General features: G+C 50.0%; 1 protein-coding gene across 4 annotated transcripts in view; it reads left to right on the forward strand.

The window, feature by feature from the left end:
* Positions 1-15,855, forward strand: part of RAD54L2 (RAD54 like 2) — a 69,516-nt gene that overhangs the window by 53,212 nt on the left and 449 nt on the right. For 3 of the 4 annotated variants that reach the window (XM_054215827.1, XM_054215829.1, XM_054215830.1), the window contains 16 exons: positions 348-530; positions 803-936; positions 2,173-2,369; positions 2,937-3,279; positions 4,976-5,153; positions 5,755-6,006; positions 6,567-6,685; positions 6,987-7,102; positions 8,130-8,229; positions 8,574-8,779; positions 10,064-10,239; positions 11,013-11,209; positions 11,325-11,521; positions 12,016-12,105; positions 12,647-12,739; positions 12,957-14,468. In XM_054215827.1, coding sequence (XP_054071802.1) covers positions 348-530; positions 803-936; positions 2,173-2,369; positions 2,937-3,279; positions 4,976-5,153; positions 5,755-6,006; positions 6,567-6,685; positions 6,987-7,102; positions 8,130-8,229; positions 8,574-8,779; positions 10,064-10,239; positions 11,013-11,209; positions 11,325-11,521; positions 12,016-12,105; positions 12,647-12,739; positions 12,957-13,945 — 3,570 coding nt within the window. In that variant the 3' untranslated portion in view covers positions 13,946-14,468. Of the gene's footprint in view, positions 1-347; positions 531-802; positions 937-2,172; positions 2,370-2,936; positions 3,280-4,975; positions 5,154-5,754; positions 6,007-6,566; positions 6,686-6,986; positions 7,103-8,129; positions 8,230-8,573; positions 8,780-10,063; positions 10,240-11,012; positions 11,210-11,324; positions 11,522-12,015; positions 12,106-12,646; positions 12,740-12,956; positions 14,469-15,855 lie in introns of those variants that run through there. The other variant, XM_054215831.1, reaches the window with a different exon arrangement.

Below are 15,855 nucleotides of genomic sequence, written 5' to 3' on the forward strand. Positions count from 1 at the left end.
GCCAGAGCTATATGTAACTTTTGCTATTGTTATCATCAGACCTTTGTATATTTAGATGAACATTTGAAAAATAAAAATACATTTATACACAAACTAATCAACCCCAATTGAGATTCTCTGGCTAAAAATTAATTTTGATTTATTGTTATATTCTCAGGAAGTTTTATGAGTATCTAAAGCTTTCTCAGCCTTCCCTAGCTTAGAGTACTGTAGTGAACTTAAAAATATCCCCTTTATATTTTCATGGTTTATGCAATCCTAATGTGCGTGCCACTCTGTAAGTACATACCCATCTTGGGTTGTTTTTTCTTCCACTATTCTAATACTTTTTCTACTTTTCTGTCTAGATTGGTGGGATCCGATTCCTGTATGACAACTTGGTTGAGTCCTTGGAGAGATTTAAAACCAGCAGTGGGTTTGGGTGTATTTTAGCACATAGCATGGGCCTGGGCAAGACCATACAGGTCATCTCTTTCTTGGATGTACTTTTTCGGCACACGGAGGCAAAGACTGTTCTTGCCATTGTACCTGTAAGTAGCTATGTGAAGGGCTGGCTGAGGGCTTCCTTGCGCTACTTCTTTCTTTGCGTAGAGAAGACTGAATAGTGTCCTGTTTCATGTCACGCTCCATCATAGCCTTGCTGCTCTTCTCTCTCTTTCGTTCCGTGTCTCTCTGAGTTTGCATGCTGTGGCCTGCCTCTTCTGTCCGGGTGCAGCTGAGTGTTGTTCCCTGTTCTCATTTTTGCTCTTAAATCCAGAGCGACTCAATCGGATTTTAATCCTTCCATGGCTAACTTTTTCAGGTGAATACGCTCCAAAACTGGCTAGCAGAATTCAACATGTGGCTCCCAGCACCTGAAAACCTTCCTGCTGATTATAACTCCAAAGAGGTCCAGCCCCGCACCTTCAAAGTCCATATCCTGAATGATGAACACAAGTAGGTGCCAGTAAAAGCCCTTTTGGGCTCTTGGGCTGCATCTTATGGAACTGTTATCAGAATTGCTGTTGCACACTGTTTAATTTGAGCTAATTCTGTGCCCTCGACTCCCAGATCTTTCCCACTCTGCATTTGTTGTGGATGCTGTCTTGAGGGGAGGATTTTGGTACCTGTGAGAGACTTGCTGTCTCTTTCATTCAGTATTTATATCTTATACTTCCTCCCCACGCTGCTGACATGCCTTTCTGTTCTTCTGTGTATGCTGAGATCAGGAACCCAGTTCCAGAGACAGAGCTACTTCTGCAGAGAGGAGCAGAAGTGCTATGGTTTGTTCCTGGTGGTACACTGCTAGTCCTGTCAGAGTCCTGGGATTCCATGTGTCTTTTGTATTTTAAATGTGGGTTGGTCTTTTTTTTTTTTTTTGCTGAGATTGTTCACACACTTAGGGTTTCCTCTACCCGACACTGTGGCTTTTGTTCTCCGTAAGGAATTCTGTCAAGTTATACAAAGCCGCCTTGTCCAGGAGAAATCAGTGGTTGCGGTTATAGCCTGGTCTGGAGTGTATACTTGCCTCGTGGATCTCTGCTTCTTTCTGGGTCATTTTTTCTTGCATGGATCAGGATAGTGTGGGGATCCTAGGGAACTCTCAGTTCATTGGCTACGTTCATGCACTTCTCTGAGGTCTTCACCTTCTGGGTGGAATGTACTTTGAATCTGCTGATGCTACTCCAGTCATGTGCTTACTATTGGATGGGATCTGGTGTGCTCTGGGAGGATTGAGTGGGGACAGTGTCTTGATCTGAACCAATTCTGAGCGGGCTTGCAGGGAAGGAATAGTCGAGGGACACAACATTGGAAGAGACCACAACAAGAGATAAATGACTAGATGATTACAGCCATGTACATTAGCAGCTCGTTTTGAAAGACTGCCTCTGTCTCTTTAAAAACGATGCTCTCCAGTTTGATATGTTTTTGTACACGACAAACCTCTACAGCTCAGTTCCTGTAAGGATTTCTCATTCTCAACTCTGCTACCTGTGGCACATAAAAGGCTTTTTTCTTCTCTGTACCAGATTGTCTCCCAAAGAAACTTCATTGTATTCCTCTGTCTGGTTTGATGCAAGAAAGTACTTCAATTAGTTGAACGGCTCTCTCTTCTCGGCAGACTCCAGTCCAGTTGTTCAGACTGACACTGGAGATAAAGCTTACAGTTTAATTGGTTTGTTTGTTTTGCAGGACAACAGCTGCACGTGCAAAGGTGGTGAATGACTGGGTGATAGAAGGTGGTGTGCTGCTGATGGGATATGAGATGTACCGTCTCCTCTCACTGAAGAAGTCCTTTGCCACTGGCAGGAAGAAGAAAACAAAGAAACAAGCTGGCCCTGTCATTATTGACTTGGATGAGGAAGACCGGCAGCAAGAGCTTCTGAAAGGTGGGAGGCCAGTGCTTGAGAGAGAGAAAGTGTGATCCTGTTGTCCAGATGGCTGTCAACTCTGGCAGCACAGGGAAACAACTTATAACTTGCTCTTAGCATCCCTGATGTGATCAAACTTTGCTGGGCAGGATTGTGTCTTTGGAGACAGAAGATTGTTGAGCTTTGGTCGAGTCTTTAATTTCTTGCAATAGCTGCAAGTGAGCATGGAAGTCAATACACTGAACCTGGGGCTTTGTCTGTGTGAGATTTGCCAGTCTGATCTGATGCAAGACACCGAACTTGATGCAGTGCAGGTCATTGAGCAGAAATCAAGGGACATTCATGTCTGGTCGTTACCACATTATGCTAAATTGGAGCTAGTGTCTAGTCACATTTTGTTTCCTGAATCAGCCTTGCTCTCTGCCACTCATGAATACTGCTTTATTTGTCTTTCAGAACGTACCTCAAACTAGGACACAGAACTACCCTCCTTTTTTTTTTTTTTTTTGTGAAGTTGGTGACCGTATAAAACCGGAACTTTGTCTTATTCATCTCTAACTAACACTTAATGTTCCTTATCCTCAGGGATTGAGAAAGCTTTGTCTCGCCCTGGCCCAGATGTGGTTATTTGTGATGAGGGACACCGGATAAAGAACTGCCATGCCAGCACTTCGCAGGCCCTGAAGAACATCCGTTCCCGCCGGCGGGTGGTGCTGACCGGCTACCCGCTCCAGAACAACCTCATTGAGTATTGGTGCATGGTAGACTTTGTCCGGCCTGACTTTCTAGGCTCACGGCAGGAATTCAGCAACATGTTTGAGCGCCCTATCCTGAATGGGCAGTGCATTGACAGCACCCCTCAAGATGTCCGTCTCATGAGGTATCGCAGTCATGTCCTGCATAGCCTGCTGGAAGGCTTTGTGCAGCGGTGAGTCCACAAGGAGTTCTTAATGATGTGGTCCGTGCAAACAGCTCCTTCATCCTAAATTAGCCTGCTTGTTTGCTGCATTTATGCAGTACAGTTAATCATGCTGCCTTACAGAATCATAAATCATTTTGTTTGGAAAAGACCCTTAAAATCATCGAGTCCAACCATTTACCTGACACTACCGAGTCCACCACTAAACCACGTCCCTAAGCACCACATCTGCATGTCTTTTAAATACCTCCAGGGATTGTGACTCAACCACTTCCCTGGGCAGCCTGTTCCAATGCTTGACAACCCTTTCAGTGCAGAAATTTTTCCTAATATCCAATCTAAACCTCTCCTGGCACAACTTGAGGCCGTTTCCTCTTGTCCTCTCACCTGTTACTTGGGAGAAGAGACTGAGCCCCCCGGCTACCCCCTCCTTTCAGGGAGTTGTGGAGAGCGAGAAGGTCTCCCCTCAGCCTCCTTTTCTCCAGGCTGAACACCCCCAGCTCCCTCAGCCGCTCCTTACAGGACTTGTGCTCCAGACTCCAGACCCCTCACCAGCCTCATTGCCCTTCTCTGGACACGCTCCAGCCCCTCAATGTCTGTCTTGTCGTGAGGGGCCCAAAACTGGACACAGTATTCGAGGTGCGGCCTTATGAGTTGCTGAGCACAGGGGGACAATCACTTCCCTAGTCCTGCTGGCCACACTATTTCTCATACAAGCCAGGATGCTGTTGGCCTTCTTGGCTACCTGGGCTCCTGGGCACACTGCTGGTTCCTATTCAGCCGGCTGTGAACCAATGCCTCCAGGTCCTTTTCTGCCGGGCAGCTCTCCAGCCACTCTGCCCCAAGACTGTAGCGCTGCATGGGGTTGTTGTGTCACACGGGCAGGACCCAGCCTTGTTGAACGTCATACAGTAGGCCTCCCCGCATCAATCCAGCTTTTTAGGCTTGAGTTTTAAACAGGTACCTTATCTGCCTTTGTGTGAGGATCTTAAGCATACAGAGAAGACCACAGAGGAGATTCTTAGGCTAGCAGATGCATATTTCTCTCAGAATCTCTGTCTTGTTCAATCTGTCAGCTGCAAAGTGGTCCTTATGGGTCTGTTTTGTCTTGGGGGTAGAATTAAAGTGGGTTTGCTTTGGTACTACAGACTCTGATAATGGAGAACAACACGTCTAACTGCACCAGAGTGACCTCAGGTTTATTTTCATGTCTTAATAGTTAATTTGGATGTGTGCTTTCTGACATCTTCTACCCAAGGTAGAACCCTCAGTTATGGAAAGTGACAGTGTCTGCACCACTCTGGAAACAAATCAGCTTTGTTTATCAGATGAAGGTTCTAAAATGCTGGACCAGTGATTTGAATGGAGTGTCTTAGTCATTGGCAAAGCTAAAAAGAGACCTTAGGTCTTATTTCTGTTTTTCAACTGCCATGGAAAACAGGACTTTCATCACCCTCTTAACACTGTGACCTGTGCTAGAAGATCGTAACATTCAGATCTCTGTAATTGTGCTTACAGTCTGTGATTGGCTGCAGGGAGAGTATCTCGGAAGTGTCATGCATTAGAGAAGCACGCAACTAGAGGGCTTTCTCCCTGCAGCCAGATGGGCAAGAAGTCAAAATCTTACCCTACAGGCAACCACAGAGAGATCAGAATGGAAATTCCCTTCCCTCTGTTTATGTCTCTCTCTTTATTTCCCCCACAGGCGAGGCCACAATGTGCTGAAGGTTCAGCTCCCATCTAAGGAAGAACACGTCATTTTGGTACGTCTTTCAAAGATCCAGCGGGCCCTTTATACGGAGTTCATGAACCGGTTCCGAGATGCAGGCAACAGTGGCTGGCTGGGATTGAACCCACTCAAAGCTTTCTGTGTCTGTTGCAAGGTAGGTTTTGGCAGGAGCTGCAAATAAATATTCTAGTGTGTAAGGGAAAGGGCAGGAATATGAGTGAAAACAGGAGATAAAAGTGTGGTTGGCCAGGCGCATCTTCCTTCCCCAGAGTGCCCTGCAATGGCCCAGCAGAATTTCTGTGCCCACTTCCAGAACTGGGGTGCAGGAAAGTTAAATGTCTTGTTCAAATTTGTAGAGGAAACCTGCAGCCATGAGCTGAACGGGTGCTGGGCTGATACCCTAACCATTTACCTGCTGCAATGCAAACAAGCGGCTCCTCTGTCTTGGTTCCTTGTGGGGTGCATAGTGGCCTTCTGTTTAGTTCTCAAGGAAAGAATTTGGCAATTTTAAAATCAGGAGAGCCTTGGTTTAAAGGGCTCGTACCTTGTGTCACAGCAGAGTCTTGTCTTCTGTTTTCTCTACCTTAATGCAGTCAGACTGGGTTTCTCTGCAGTGCCTTACATGTGGGGATGGTGATGAGGCGATCAAAGCATTAGTTCTTTCCTTTGAATATCTGTGGGGGCTTTCAATCCACAGTCATTGGCAGGGAGCAGGCCAGTGCAGGCCTAACCACTTTCATTTCTTACTCTTTCAGATCTGGAACCATCCAGATGTGTTGTATGAAGCCCTGCAAAAGGAGAATCTGGCAAACGAGCAGGATTTGGATGTGGATGACCTTGGCACAGCAAGCACTAATTCCCGCTGCCAGCCTCAGGGAATTAAAGTCAAAACAGAGAGTAATGCTATGGCATCACCAGTCGGAGAAGCTACCAATAGCAAGTTCCTCCAGAGTGTTGGCTTCAACCCCTTTCAGGAGAGAGCAAATCAGGTTGTTACGTATGAGTGGGTGAGTACCGCTGCTGGAAAACTCTTCATTTGGAGAGTTATGATAAACACAGACTAGATATTTACTCTGAAAGATTGTACCTCTTTTTGTTAGGTCAGTTTTCTGAACTATGGCAAAGAAAAGACTCTTCTGTTCGAGAGTTGGGTATTTCTCATCCTTTTTCTCTGCCACAGAGCATCTTGATAAGCATGTCTGCCTGGCACTGGGTAGGCATTTTGGGACTCTTGTGAGGCTGGAGTGCAGGCAACTCTCTTTTATACCATTATTTTCATCTGATGAAAAAGTCTGTGGACTTTCTTATTCTAAAAAAGGTGTTGGCATGAAGTTTAATCTAGATAAGATGGTGGTAAATCTAGTGGGCTGGAGGAGAGTTCTTGAGATGACGTAGAGTCATGAGAGGTTAAGAGGATGCTCATGCACCCATACTCCAGACGTTTGTCATTTGGAGCTTCTGGAATAGGAGGTAGCAGCAGTAGTTGGGAATAACGTTGTCACCTGGACCTGGTTGGATGTATATAACCTGTCTGCAATGACTATAATAGTCTCCCATTTCTCTGTAGGCCAAAGACATCTTGTGTGATTATCAGACTGGAGTCTTGGAGAACTCACCCAAGATGGTGTTACTGTTCCACCTAATTGAGGAAAGCGTGAAGCTTGGAGACAAGATCTTGGTCTTCAGGTAAGCAAAGTATCAACAGTTGATCCTATAGTCACTAAATGCTGGAGTAGTTGAACCCCTCCTGGTACTAGGAGGTTGTTACACGGCGTGAGTGGTGTGGCAGTTCCCCTTTGTTGTATTAGATCCTGGTTTTCCTTCCTGAGTTTTATACTTCTGCCACTATTGCATTTACTAGTGAGAGGTGTGCTGCCACAAACAGGGTTTGACAACTGTCAGTGTTGTCATGGTTGGGGAGGAGTTCTGATACTCCACTTTTGCTGCTATGGGGGCTTTCTCCTGAATAGAGATCTCGGTTTTGCAGCCAGAGCTTGTCCACGTTATCTGTCATTGAAGAGTTTTTGGCAAAGAGACCAATGCCGAGTCCTCCAGGCTCAGATGGAGGAGTTCACAACTGGGTCCGAAACATCAACTATTACAGTGAGTGCAGCCAGTCCTCTTCTCTTTTGGTGTGACACACTTTGATCCTCTGTGACAGACTAATTCCTGAAACTCACCCACCATCTTCTTGTAGTTGTCCCTGGGTGTGAAAATGCTCTTCAGAAGCGTTCTTTTGATGATGTCTCATTCGGATTGTTCTTACTTCACTTGCTTGGGAAGACAGTGTCAATTTGATAGCAACTAACTAATAATTTCTAAATCCTTTTTTTGACATCTTACTTGGAAGATGTTAGACGTCTTTAAAGTCTCACTTAGACACTAGTGCTTTTTTAAGTTGTAAAAGATACTTTTTGCTTCCTGTTTGGCTATTTTCTAGATCTTACTTCCGAAACCAGAATCACTGTGGAATGCTCTCACTAGCTTGGGGCTGTGAATTCCTCCTCCTCTCTTCCCCAGCTTTAAATCTTGTTCTGGCATGGGTTGTTGCTTTGTGTGGCTACTTCATAGGCCAGGACTGACAGGAGTGGTGGATATGGTATTCCTGATTTTTATAGAGCTGCCAGAAGCAAGCTGTTGCCCAGGAGCAGAGACATGGTACCTCCCTGCTCTCCTTTAAACCTGTACTCTCTGTGCTCAGATCCAGTCTGTGGGGTTTTGCCAAAGGCTTTCACAATTTTGCTTTCTCTTGGTGCCTCAAGCTTCCAGCATACACGAGGCCTTTGTGCCTGCTGCTCCTGCTTGCTGTCTGTCTTGCCTGATATGGAGCCTTATGGGCTAGGTGTGTTGTAGCACTCTCAGACTTGGCCTTGCCAAGCTTGAGTAATGTTTCGCTTGGTCTTTCAGTTGTACAAATCCCAACCTGGCTGGCTGCACTGCACCTGCCTGGCTGAGCAAATCAGAGGTACAGAGTGATGTGGTTGAGGTCCTGGAGTGCATGACTTGAGGAAGACATGGAATTGGTTGGGAACCAGTGCCAAAACTCAGTGTTTGGGAAGTGGTTTTGTTCTGATGGGATTTTCCCCCAGACATACAGAGCTTTTAGATGTGTCCTTAATTTCCTTCTCAGGACTGGATGGCAGCACCTCTGCCTCGGAAAGGGAACGACTGATTAACCAGTTCAATGACCCCAGCAACGCCTCTGTTTGGCTGTTCCTCTTGTCCACACGGTAAGTTGGCTGGAGCAGAAGGGCACAGTGGAGGTCTCATGCTGATGCTCTGTATTCATATGGGTTTTCAGTTCTTAAATACCTTCATAGTGGGCTCTCAGGTCTCTATGAGATGATAGTGCCATCTGCTTCTGAATTCCCCAAGGGTGTAGGATTTTAGCCTTAGTCCTCTGCAACAATTTAGCAACAGTCTTGGAAACCAAACATGGGTTTGAAGCTGCCTGTATGACTGGAGGGAACCTCCCATAGACACCACATGGACTCTTGGCTGTGATGGCTGTCCCTGCCTAGAAACTGTGAAAATTGACTAAGGCGTCAATTTGAAATTTGACTTTAATTTTCAGTGCTGGGTGTTTGGGTGTCAACCTCATTGGAGCAAACAGAGTGGTGGTGTTTGATGCTTCTTGGAACCCGTGCCATGATGCCCAGGCCGTGTGCCGAGTCTATCGCTACGGGCAGAAGAAGCCGTGCCACATTTACAGACTGGTTTCCGATTACACCCTTGAGAAGAAGATCTATGACCGTCAGATCTCCAAGCAGGGCATGTCAGGTAAGCGTGGATATGGTGCTCTGCCCTTGGCTTTCGCTCCTGGATTTCGCTCCTTTTAGCACCTTCAAGTCCTGTTTCCGTGGGTTTCATAATATTTATTTTTTTAAGGTTGAAAATCAAACAGCCAAAGAAATGACAGACGTGTTATCTTAGGCCTATGTTTGATGTTTATGAGTCGATGGTGACATGAGACCCTGTAAGAAATGCAAGGCAGAGCAGTAGGGGTTGTAGAGCTACCAGTCCAATATATAGCCATTTATCTTCCTCGCCACTCCCCTGGTTACTAGGGGAGACTAGGGGCTTGGGAGATGCTCATCCCATTTTCCCCTGTGCCTGGGCGTTACTTGTCTTAAACTGGGCATTACTTAGTTAAATAGCTCTGTACCTCCATTTTTCCAGCAGCAAGAGAGGGAAAATAGCCAAATTAAAAAAAATACAACCAAAAAACAAAACAACAATATATGGATACCTTTGACTTACAGTGCTTACTTAGGAGCCAAGAATAATGACTTCATCCAGTTCTGACCTGCCCTTGTACCAAAAGTATCTTTTGTGCTGGCTTGGCCAGCTGTCGAGCTGCTCTTGTAGAGCATGCAGCTGAGGGTTGTGGTGACCCAGAAAGAGTACTGTTGCCTGTGTCCTTCTTTGTCTCGAAACCCAACTCCAGAGGCAGCAGCCCAGTATGCTGTCTTGCGCTTGAGGTGGAGTCCCCTGGCAGCTGGCCTGGCTCCCAGGAGAGTCTTGGATATAGATGTTTTCTCCATGTGCTCCCATTCACCCTGTGTGCAGGAAAAGAAAACTTTCAGGCTCTTGTGAGAGAGAGGGACTGTGGCTGCTTTCCTGAGCTTTTGACTCTGGAAGTTCTGTTTTGACTCGGAGTTCTGTAAATTTCAGCACCTTTTTGGTGGGATTTGTGGGAGGGCACATACTGATGTTGGCTGCAGTTCTGTCCCAGGGCTTGTATGTTTTCAGCCTTGCGATGTGAAGTGGGACACCATCCGTAATTAGCTTCATGTTCCTGTGTGCCAGGAGCTCAGTGACCCGCACTGCATTGCTGTGCAGTCTGGAGCACAAGGCATTTGTCAGCCTGACTTGGTCAAACAGCCTCATCTCTGAAACATGGCTGATGACTTTTTCTCCCGGCCCTGACATTTACAGAAGGCTTCTGAGGATCGTGCATGTTGCAAGGAGGGAGCTCTGTTAGGACAGGAGTGTAGGAAGGGCAGCAGGCACCAGTACCTATCTCTTCCCTTCTCTGCTCACTCTGTTCCCTCTCTTTTCCAGATCGGGTGGTGGATGATCTGAACCCAGTGCTGAACTTCACCCGAAGGGAGGTGGAGAACCTGCTGCATTTTGTGGAAGAGGAATCCGACCCAGCTCAACTCTCCCTCAATCCAAGCAAGATGAAGGAGTCTGTTCTACAATTAGCCTGTCTCAAGTATCCTCACCTCATCACCAAGGTAAGACCAACCTGCTTTCCTGCTGGCACAGCAAGGCACAGGCAGGAGGAGGTCTAGAGGAGCCTGTCTGTGTGATGGGGACATGGTAGCAAGAAGGACACATCTGTGTGCTGGTGGGAATAGGTAAAAAAATCTTCTAGAGAGGGCCCTGAGAGCCCTGCCCTTCCCTGCAATATCTTCTAGACATTTAGAGCCACGTCTGACCTGGACAAGTTTGGGGGCAGGTTGTAGGGCACCTCTTTCTTCAACTTGGTGCTGGGCAGGAGGGCTGCGGTGGCATATCCCAGCTTGCTCCCAGCTGTCTTCCTGGGGTGGCTTTAAAACAAAGCTGGGACAGCCAGCACTTGCCTGTGTTGTGAAGGGTTTCACTGGTAGGGTGATGCTGCAGAGTGGGCCTGTGGCTGGGTGCTGTGGGGCTCGGGTGGCTGTGTGACATCTGGGCAGGCTCCGTGCTTGCACTCTTAGCCTGGCCGTTGGCTAGTGGGTTTTGCTGTGTGCTCATGGTAAGCAATGGCCCTGGCTGGGCAGGCTTAGCGATGGTGAGCAGTGGCTTAGCTGATTCTGTCACTCTTCAAGCTGAGCCCTGGTCACATGCACAGCGTGACCCGCACATGCTTTGCCATGTCCATCTCTGCCTCCCAGCTCCCTTCTTACCTGCTCCAGCCTGGGATGGAGATGGCAGTGATGCAGGGACCGGGTGGCTGCCATTTAGGGCATGTTGGTTCCCTCTTGTGGTGTGTTGGTGTCAAAACCTCAGTGCTGTGGGGTTGCAGGAGCCTTTTCAGCATGAGTCACTGCTGATCGACCGGAAGGAGCACAAGCTGACCAAGGCAGAGAAGAAAGCAGCGAAGAAGAGCTATGAGGAGGAAAAGCGAGCATCCGTCCCCTACACCCGGCCGTCCTACGCACAGTATTACCCAGCCAGTGACCAGAGCCTGACAAGCATCCCTGCCTTTAGCCAGAGAAACTGGTGAGTACCTGCCTCCCCCCTCCTTCCTCCCATCCTGCAGACATGAAATAAGGGGGCAGAGGACATCTAACCCTGTCGGGGACGCACTGCACTTTCCTCCCTCCTCTCTCGCTAGGCGACCAGCCCTCAAGGGGGAGGACAAGCCAGTGGCAAGCGTCCGCCCAGTTCAATCCACCCCCATTCCTATGATGCCCCGGCATGTCCCCATGGGTAGTGCAGGATCAACCTCAAGTTCCAACCCTGCTGTCAACTTCCCCATCAACTATCTACAGCGAGCCGGTGTCTTTGTGCAGAAGATTGTCACCACCACAGGTGAGTTGCTGCTGCTCACAGTGAGTTGAGTCGTGGTGCCCATGGTGAATTGAGAAAGCAGGATGAGTTGTTGATGCCCACGTGGGCTGTGGGCAGACAGGCATGAGAGACACTGATACTGCCTCGCTGCATTTGAGTGGTTCCTTTGTACCTGCAGGACTTTCCTTGCAGGTGTGCAAGGGTCATGGAGCATGGGGCTGGCGAGTTGTTGGGAGTGAAATCCCTGTGAGAGGGCCTGCAATACTGTCGCCAGTTGTCCTTTTTGGGACTGGGGAGATACTGTGCCAGAGCTGTGTGGCTTTTGCTTCCTTGGAGCCTCTGCTGCCTTCCTGTGCTGCTCAGAAATAAACTCAGGGTTTACTTCTAGCACAGTGCATAGGAAAGACAACTGCACAGCAAGCAAAGGGGTTTGGTGGTGCACCTCCCTGCTCCTGACTGTGGCTGGTGTGTACTTTCACAGACGCTGTTCTAATAGTTTCTTTCCCCACTGCCAGATATTGTGATTCCGGGTACAAACACATCGACTGATGTACAGGCAAGAATCAGTGCTGGCGAGAGCATCCACATCATCCGAGGGACAAAAGGTAAGTCTCTCTTGGGTAAGACTTGTGGATAGGGTCCTAGCCAATGCTAATTAGGAAAGAAAAGGATGTAAAAGCATGAATCACTCCCTTGAGAGGAAAAGAAGCAAGAAGGGGAGGAGATCTGGACTCTGCGGTGGCTCTGTTGCAGCCCATGCTTTGGGTGTGCTGTTGTAGCTGCTGCTTCAGGGCTGTTGCAGCTGCTGCTGCCTCTGAGAGGAGCTGTTGAACTTCATGGCTGGGTGTCTCATTCTCACAACGCCCACTGCATGTACTGGGGCGGCCAAACCCTTCCCGGTGCTCCCAGAACAAACTTAGTCCCAAGCATGAAGTTCCACATTTCCCACTGGCAGCACATTGGGAGGGGGTGAGCTCCAACCCGGGAAAGCTGAAAGGGTGGAAATGAGGAGTGAGGAAGGGGCAGAAGCCCCCCACTGATCTCCCTGCCTGATCTGTGGGCTGGCCTGATGCAGCAGTGCTCCCCTGTTCCTGCCTGGGCAGCCTCACGGGAGCTGTGAATGAAGTTGTTCTGCCTCTGTTCCAGGGACCTATATCCGGACCAGCGACGGGCGGATTTTTGCTATCCGGACCACTGGGAAGCCGAAGGGCAATGAAGACCGTCGGACAGCTGCCTCAGGTAGGGGTTTGTGGGTGCTGCGTGAGGCTTCCTCATATGCTTTTCTCCCCAAGTGTCTGGGGCAGTGTTCCCTGGCTGCCTTCCATCACGCCTGTGTTCGGAGCTGACCCCACAATCTTCCCATGATATCCTCGCCTTCCTTTCCACTCTTGCTCCTTGGCCCCCAGGTTTTTCTCCAAGGTCATCTTTCTTACCTGCTCCATCTCCTTGCTTCCAGGCTCCCAGAGCTCTTCGCTGGAGTCCACAAGCAATGGCAGACACAGTGCCTCATCACCACAGCTCCCCAGTGCGGAGGAGCTCACTCGGCCCATATCCCCTGACAGCCCCGAGATCATCAGTGAGCTGCAGCAGTATGCGGAGGCAGCGGCTGCCCGGGAGTCCCGGCACAGCTCTCCCAGCACCAACGCAGCACAAGGCCACCCTGCTCGCATGGACAACGCGCCCGGCTTAGCAGCCCGAGGAGCCGAGCAGCGCATGGGGATTCACTGCATGGCTCCCTCCGTGTCTTCAGCCCTGCCGGCCACCAGCCAGCACGTTGATGCCCACTCGGTGTTGGACTTACGGGGCAACAAGCGCAAGTCGACCTCACCGTCGGCTCCAGAGGAGCAAGCCCGCAGGCAGCAGAAGAAGCGCCAGTTGCCATCGTCCGTGCAGCCGTACGAACACGGGTACCCCGTCTCTGGTGGGTTCGCCATGCCTCCTGTCTCTTTAAACCACAACCTAACCCATCCATTTGCCTCCCAACCAGGAAACTCCTTGTACATGGGCACTGGCTCCTCTTATTACCAGCTGCCCAATTTACTCCCAGACCCTCATCTGGTGTTCCCTGTGACTACTGACCCTCTGCTGACAGCCGGCACCGCCAGCTCTTCTGCTGCTACCTCAGCCACCGCCAGCGTCCCCTCATTCATGCTAAACCCTTCTCTGACGGGGGTGCTGCCCAATTACTCGCTTCCCTTCACGCAGTCACTCCTGCCCGAGCCCAGGATGTTTGCTCCTTTCCCAGCCCCCGTCCTGCCTAGCAGCCTTCCCAGGAGCATGGCATCTGCCTACCCTGGCTACATATCCCCTCACTCGGGCTACCCGGCCGGGGGCCTCCTTCGGTCCCAGGTGCCTCAGTTTGAACCCCAGGAGGTCCCAGAGGTGGGATGCAGCTCTAATGACGAGGACAAAGACGACGATGTTATAGAGATCACAGGGAAATAATGGGCCCAGCTCCTGCTCGGTCTCAGCTCCGCCAGGAGGGAAAAGTTGCAGGACCTTTTTGGGAGTCAGGATTTCCCCTCTGGGCCACAGCAGCGGGTGGAGAAGGATGCGAAGGGTGTGGCGTGGGGGTTGTTTTGTTCTTTTCGTTTTCTTCTGTTGTTTTTTTAGCTGTCAAGGATCTGAATTGTATTAGGGGCTGGGAGATGGGAGGGGGATAGAGTGGACCTGCGAGGGCTGGGGGAGCAAGAGCCAGGGGAGGAGGGAAGCAGCGATGCAAACCATAGGAGTGCCTCCCTCCCACGCTCTGTCTGTCTGTCTGTCTCTGTTCTCTGTCTTGTCTGGAAGGGGGAGGCTTGGTGCTGTGAGTCGCTGCCCTTCTCAGGCCTGGAGGCGCGGGCTTGACCGCTGGCAGGGCCCAGCTCCCTCTCACACGAACTGCCTTATCTGTGAACTTCTCTCGCCCCGGGAGGTGTGGGCCGGGGGAGCGACTCCAGCAGAGGGTCGGGGACAAAGTGTTTTTACCAGGGAGGGAGTGGGGGGGTCTTCTATGTCATGTATGGCGGGGGCTGGGGAGGGGGGGAAATTGATGTAAAAAAAAAAAGAAAAAAAAATAGAAAGAAAAAAAAAGAAAAAAAAAAAAAGAAAAAAAAAAAAGAAACAAAACACCCCACAAACAATTCGTCATCCTCTTCAAATTCACATGAAACTAGTGTGAGGGCTCCAGGCAGGCTCGTGCGGTGGCGAGGAGGGCAGGGCGCTGGCAGGGGTCTCCCCTGGGCACTTGTGGAGAGTCCCGTCCAAGGTAGGTTGGTCCTGTGGGTCTGACGCCAGCTCTGTGTGCCAGATGAGTGGAGCAGTCCCAGACATCTGTCTCGGTGGCCATTGGAGGGGAATCCTGGTGACTTCCCTGGCTCCGTGGCCCTGCCAGGCTGTGTGAAGGCCACATCTTGCCCTGCCGTGGCCCATCAGATCTGGGGGTAGGTGGGCTCGCTGCTGCTTCTGAACAGTGCCAGGCAGTGGAGAAGGTTGGGAGGGGACACTGGACCCAGTGCTGGTTGCTGTTGAATCTCTGATTGGAGCGACTTCCCCCTGCACAGAATCTTTACATTAATTTATTTCATGAAGGCATAATATTTATTGTTTGGGGGACTCTTTCTTTCTACTTTTAAATTAAATTCCATATTAAAAAAAAAATAAAATGCTGGCCTCCGTCATGCAGTGGTTGCTTGTTGGGTTGTCTGTGTGGGGAGAAGCAGCCGGTTGACAAAAGTGTAGCCTAAAAGCCTGTTTAGGTTGCTTGTAGCTGACCGGTGTCGCGTGGGCTGGATGTGCCCCGTGGGGGGATTGTGGCAGAGCAGGGAGGAGCTGCGCCGGGTGTTCTGCAGCAGCCACAGGGAGGATGGAGCCCTCTTGTCACATTGGGGCAGGTGGAGGAGCATGTGTGGAAGCCTCCTGTGCTCATTCCCAGTGAGGAGGAGGAGGGCTTAGAGGCGCGCAGAGCTGGGAAGGCCGAGCTCCCGCCGGGGAATTGCCTTTCCGCATGCTGGGGGTGGGACTCAGCCCAGCCCTGCTCTGCCACATGCCTCTGCAGGGGCTGGCCCTGGCCCCGACAGCAAACGCGCTGGCTGCTCGCCTCGCTGCCAGGGCTCCTGAGGAGAGGCTGGGGCCACCCAAGCGCAGCTGGACTTGGTGTGTGTGACTCTGTGTGTGCGTGAACGCGTTAGGATGGAGACTGGAAATCCAGGAACCTCCATGTCACATCTGGGTGTCACCAGGCAGGACATGCGCTCGCCTGTGTGGGATGTCCCTTGGAGCCAGTGGTAGCTTGTAGGGGTCTTCCTTGGCCAGGGAAGCTGCAGCTGCTGTTGTTTGCTGGGACCATCTGGGTGTTAGGAAAGGGCAGGATGTCC

The sequence above is a fragment of the Rissa tridactyla genome, chromosome 10, assembly GCF_028500815.1.
Source record: "Rissa tridactyla isolate bRisTri1 chromosome 10, bRisTri1.patW.cur.20221130, whole genome shotgun sequence".
NCBI lineage: Eukaryota > Metazoa > Chordata > Aves > Charadriiformes > Laridae > Rissa > Rissa tridactyla.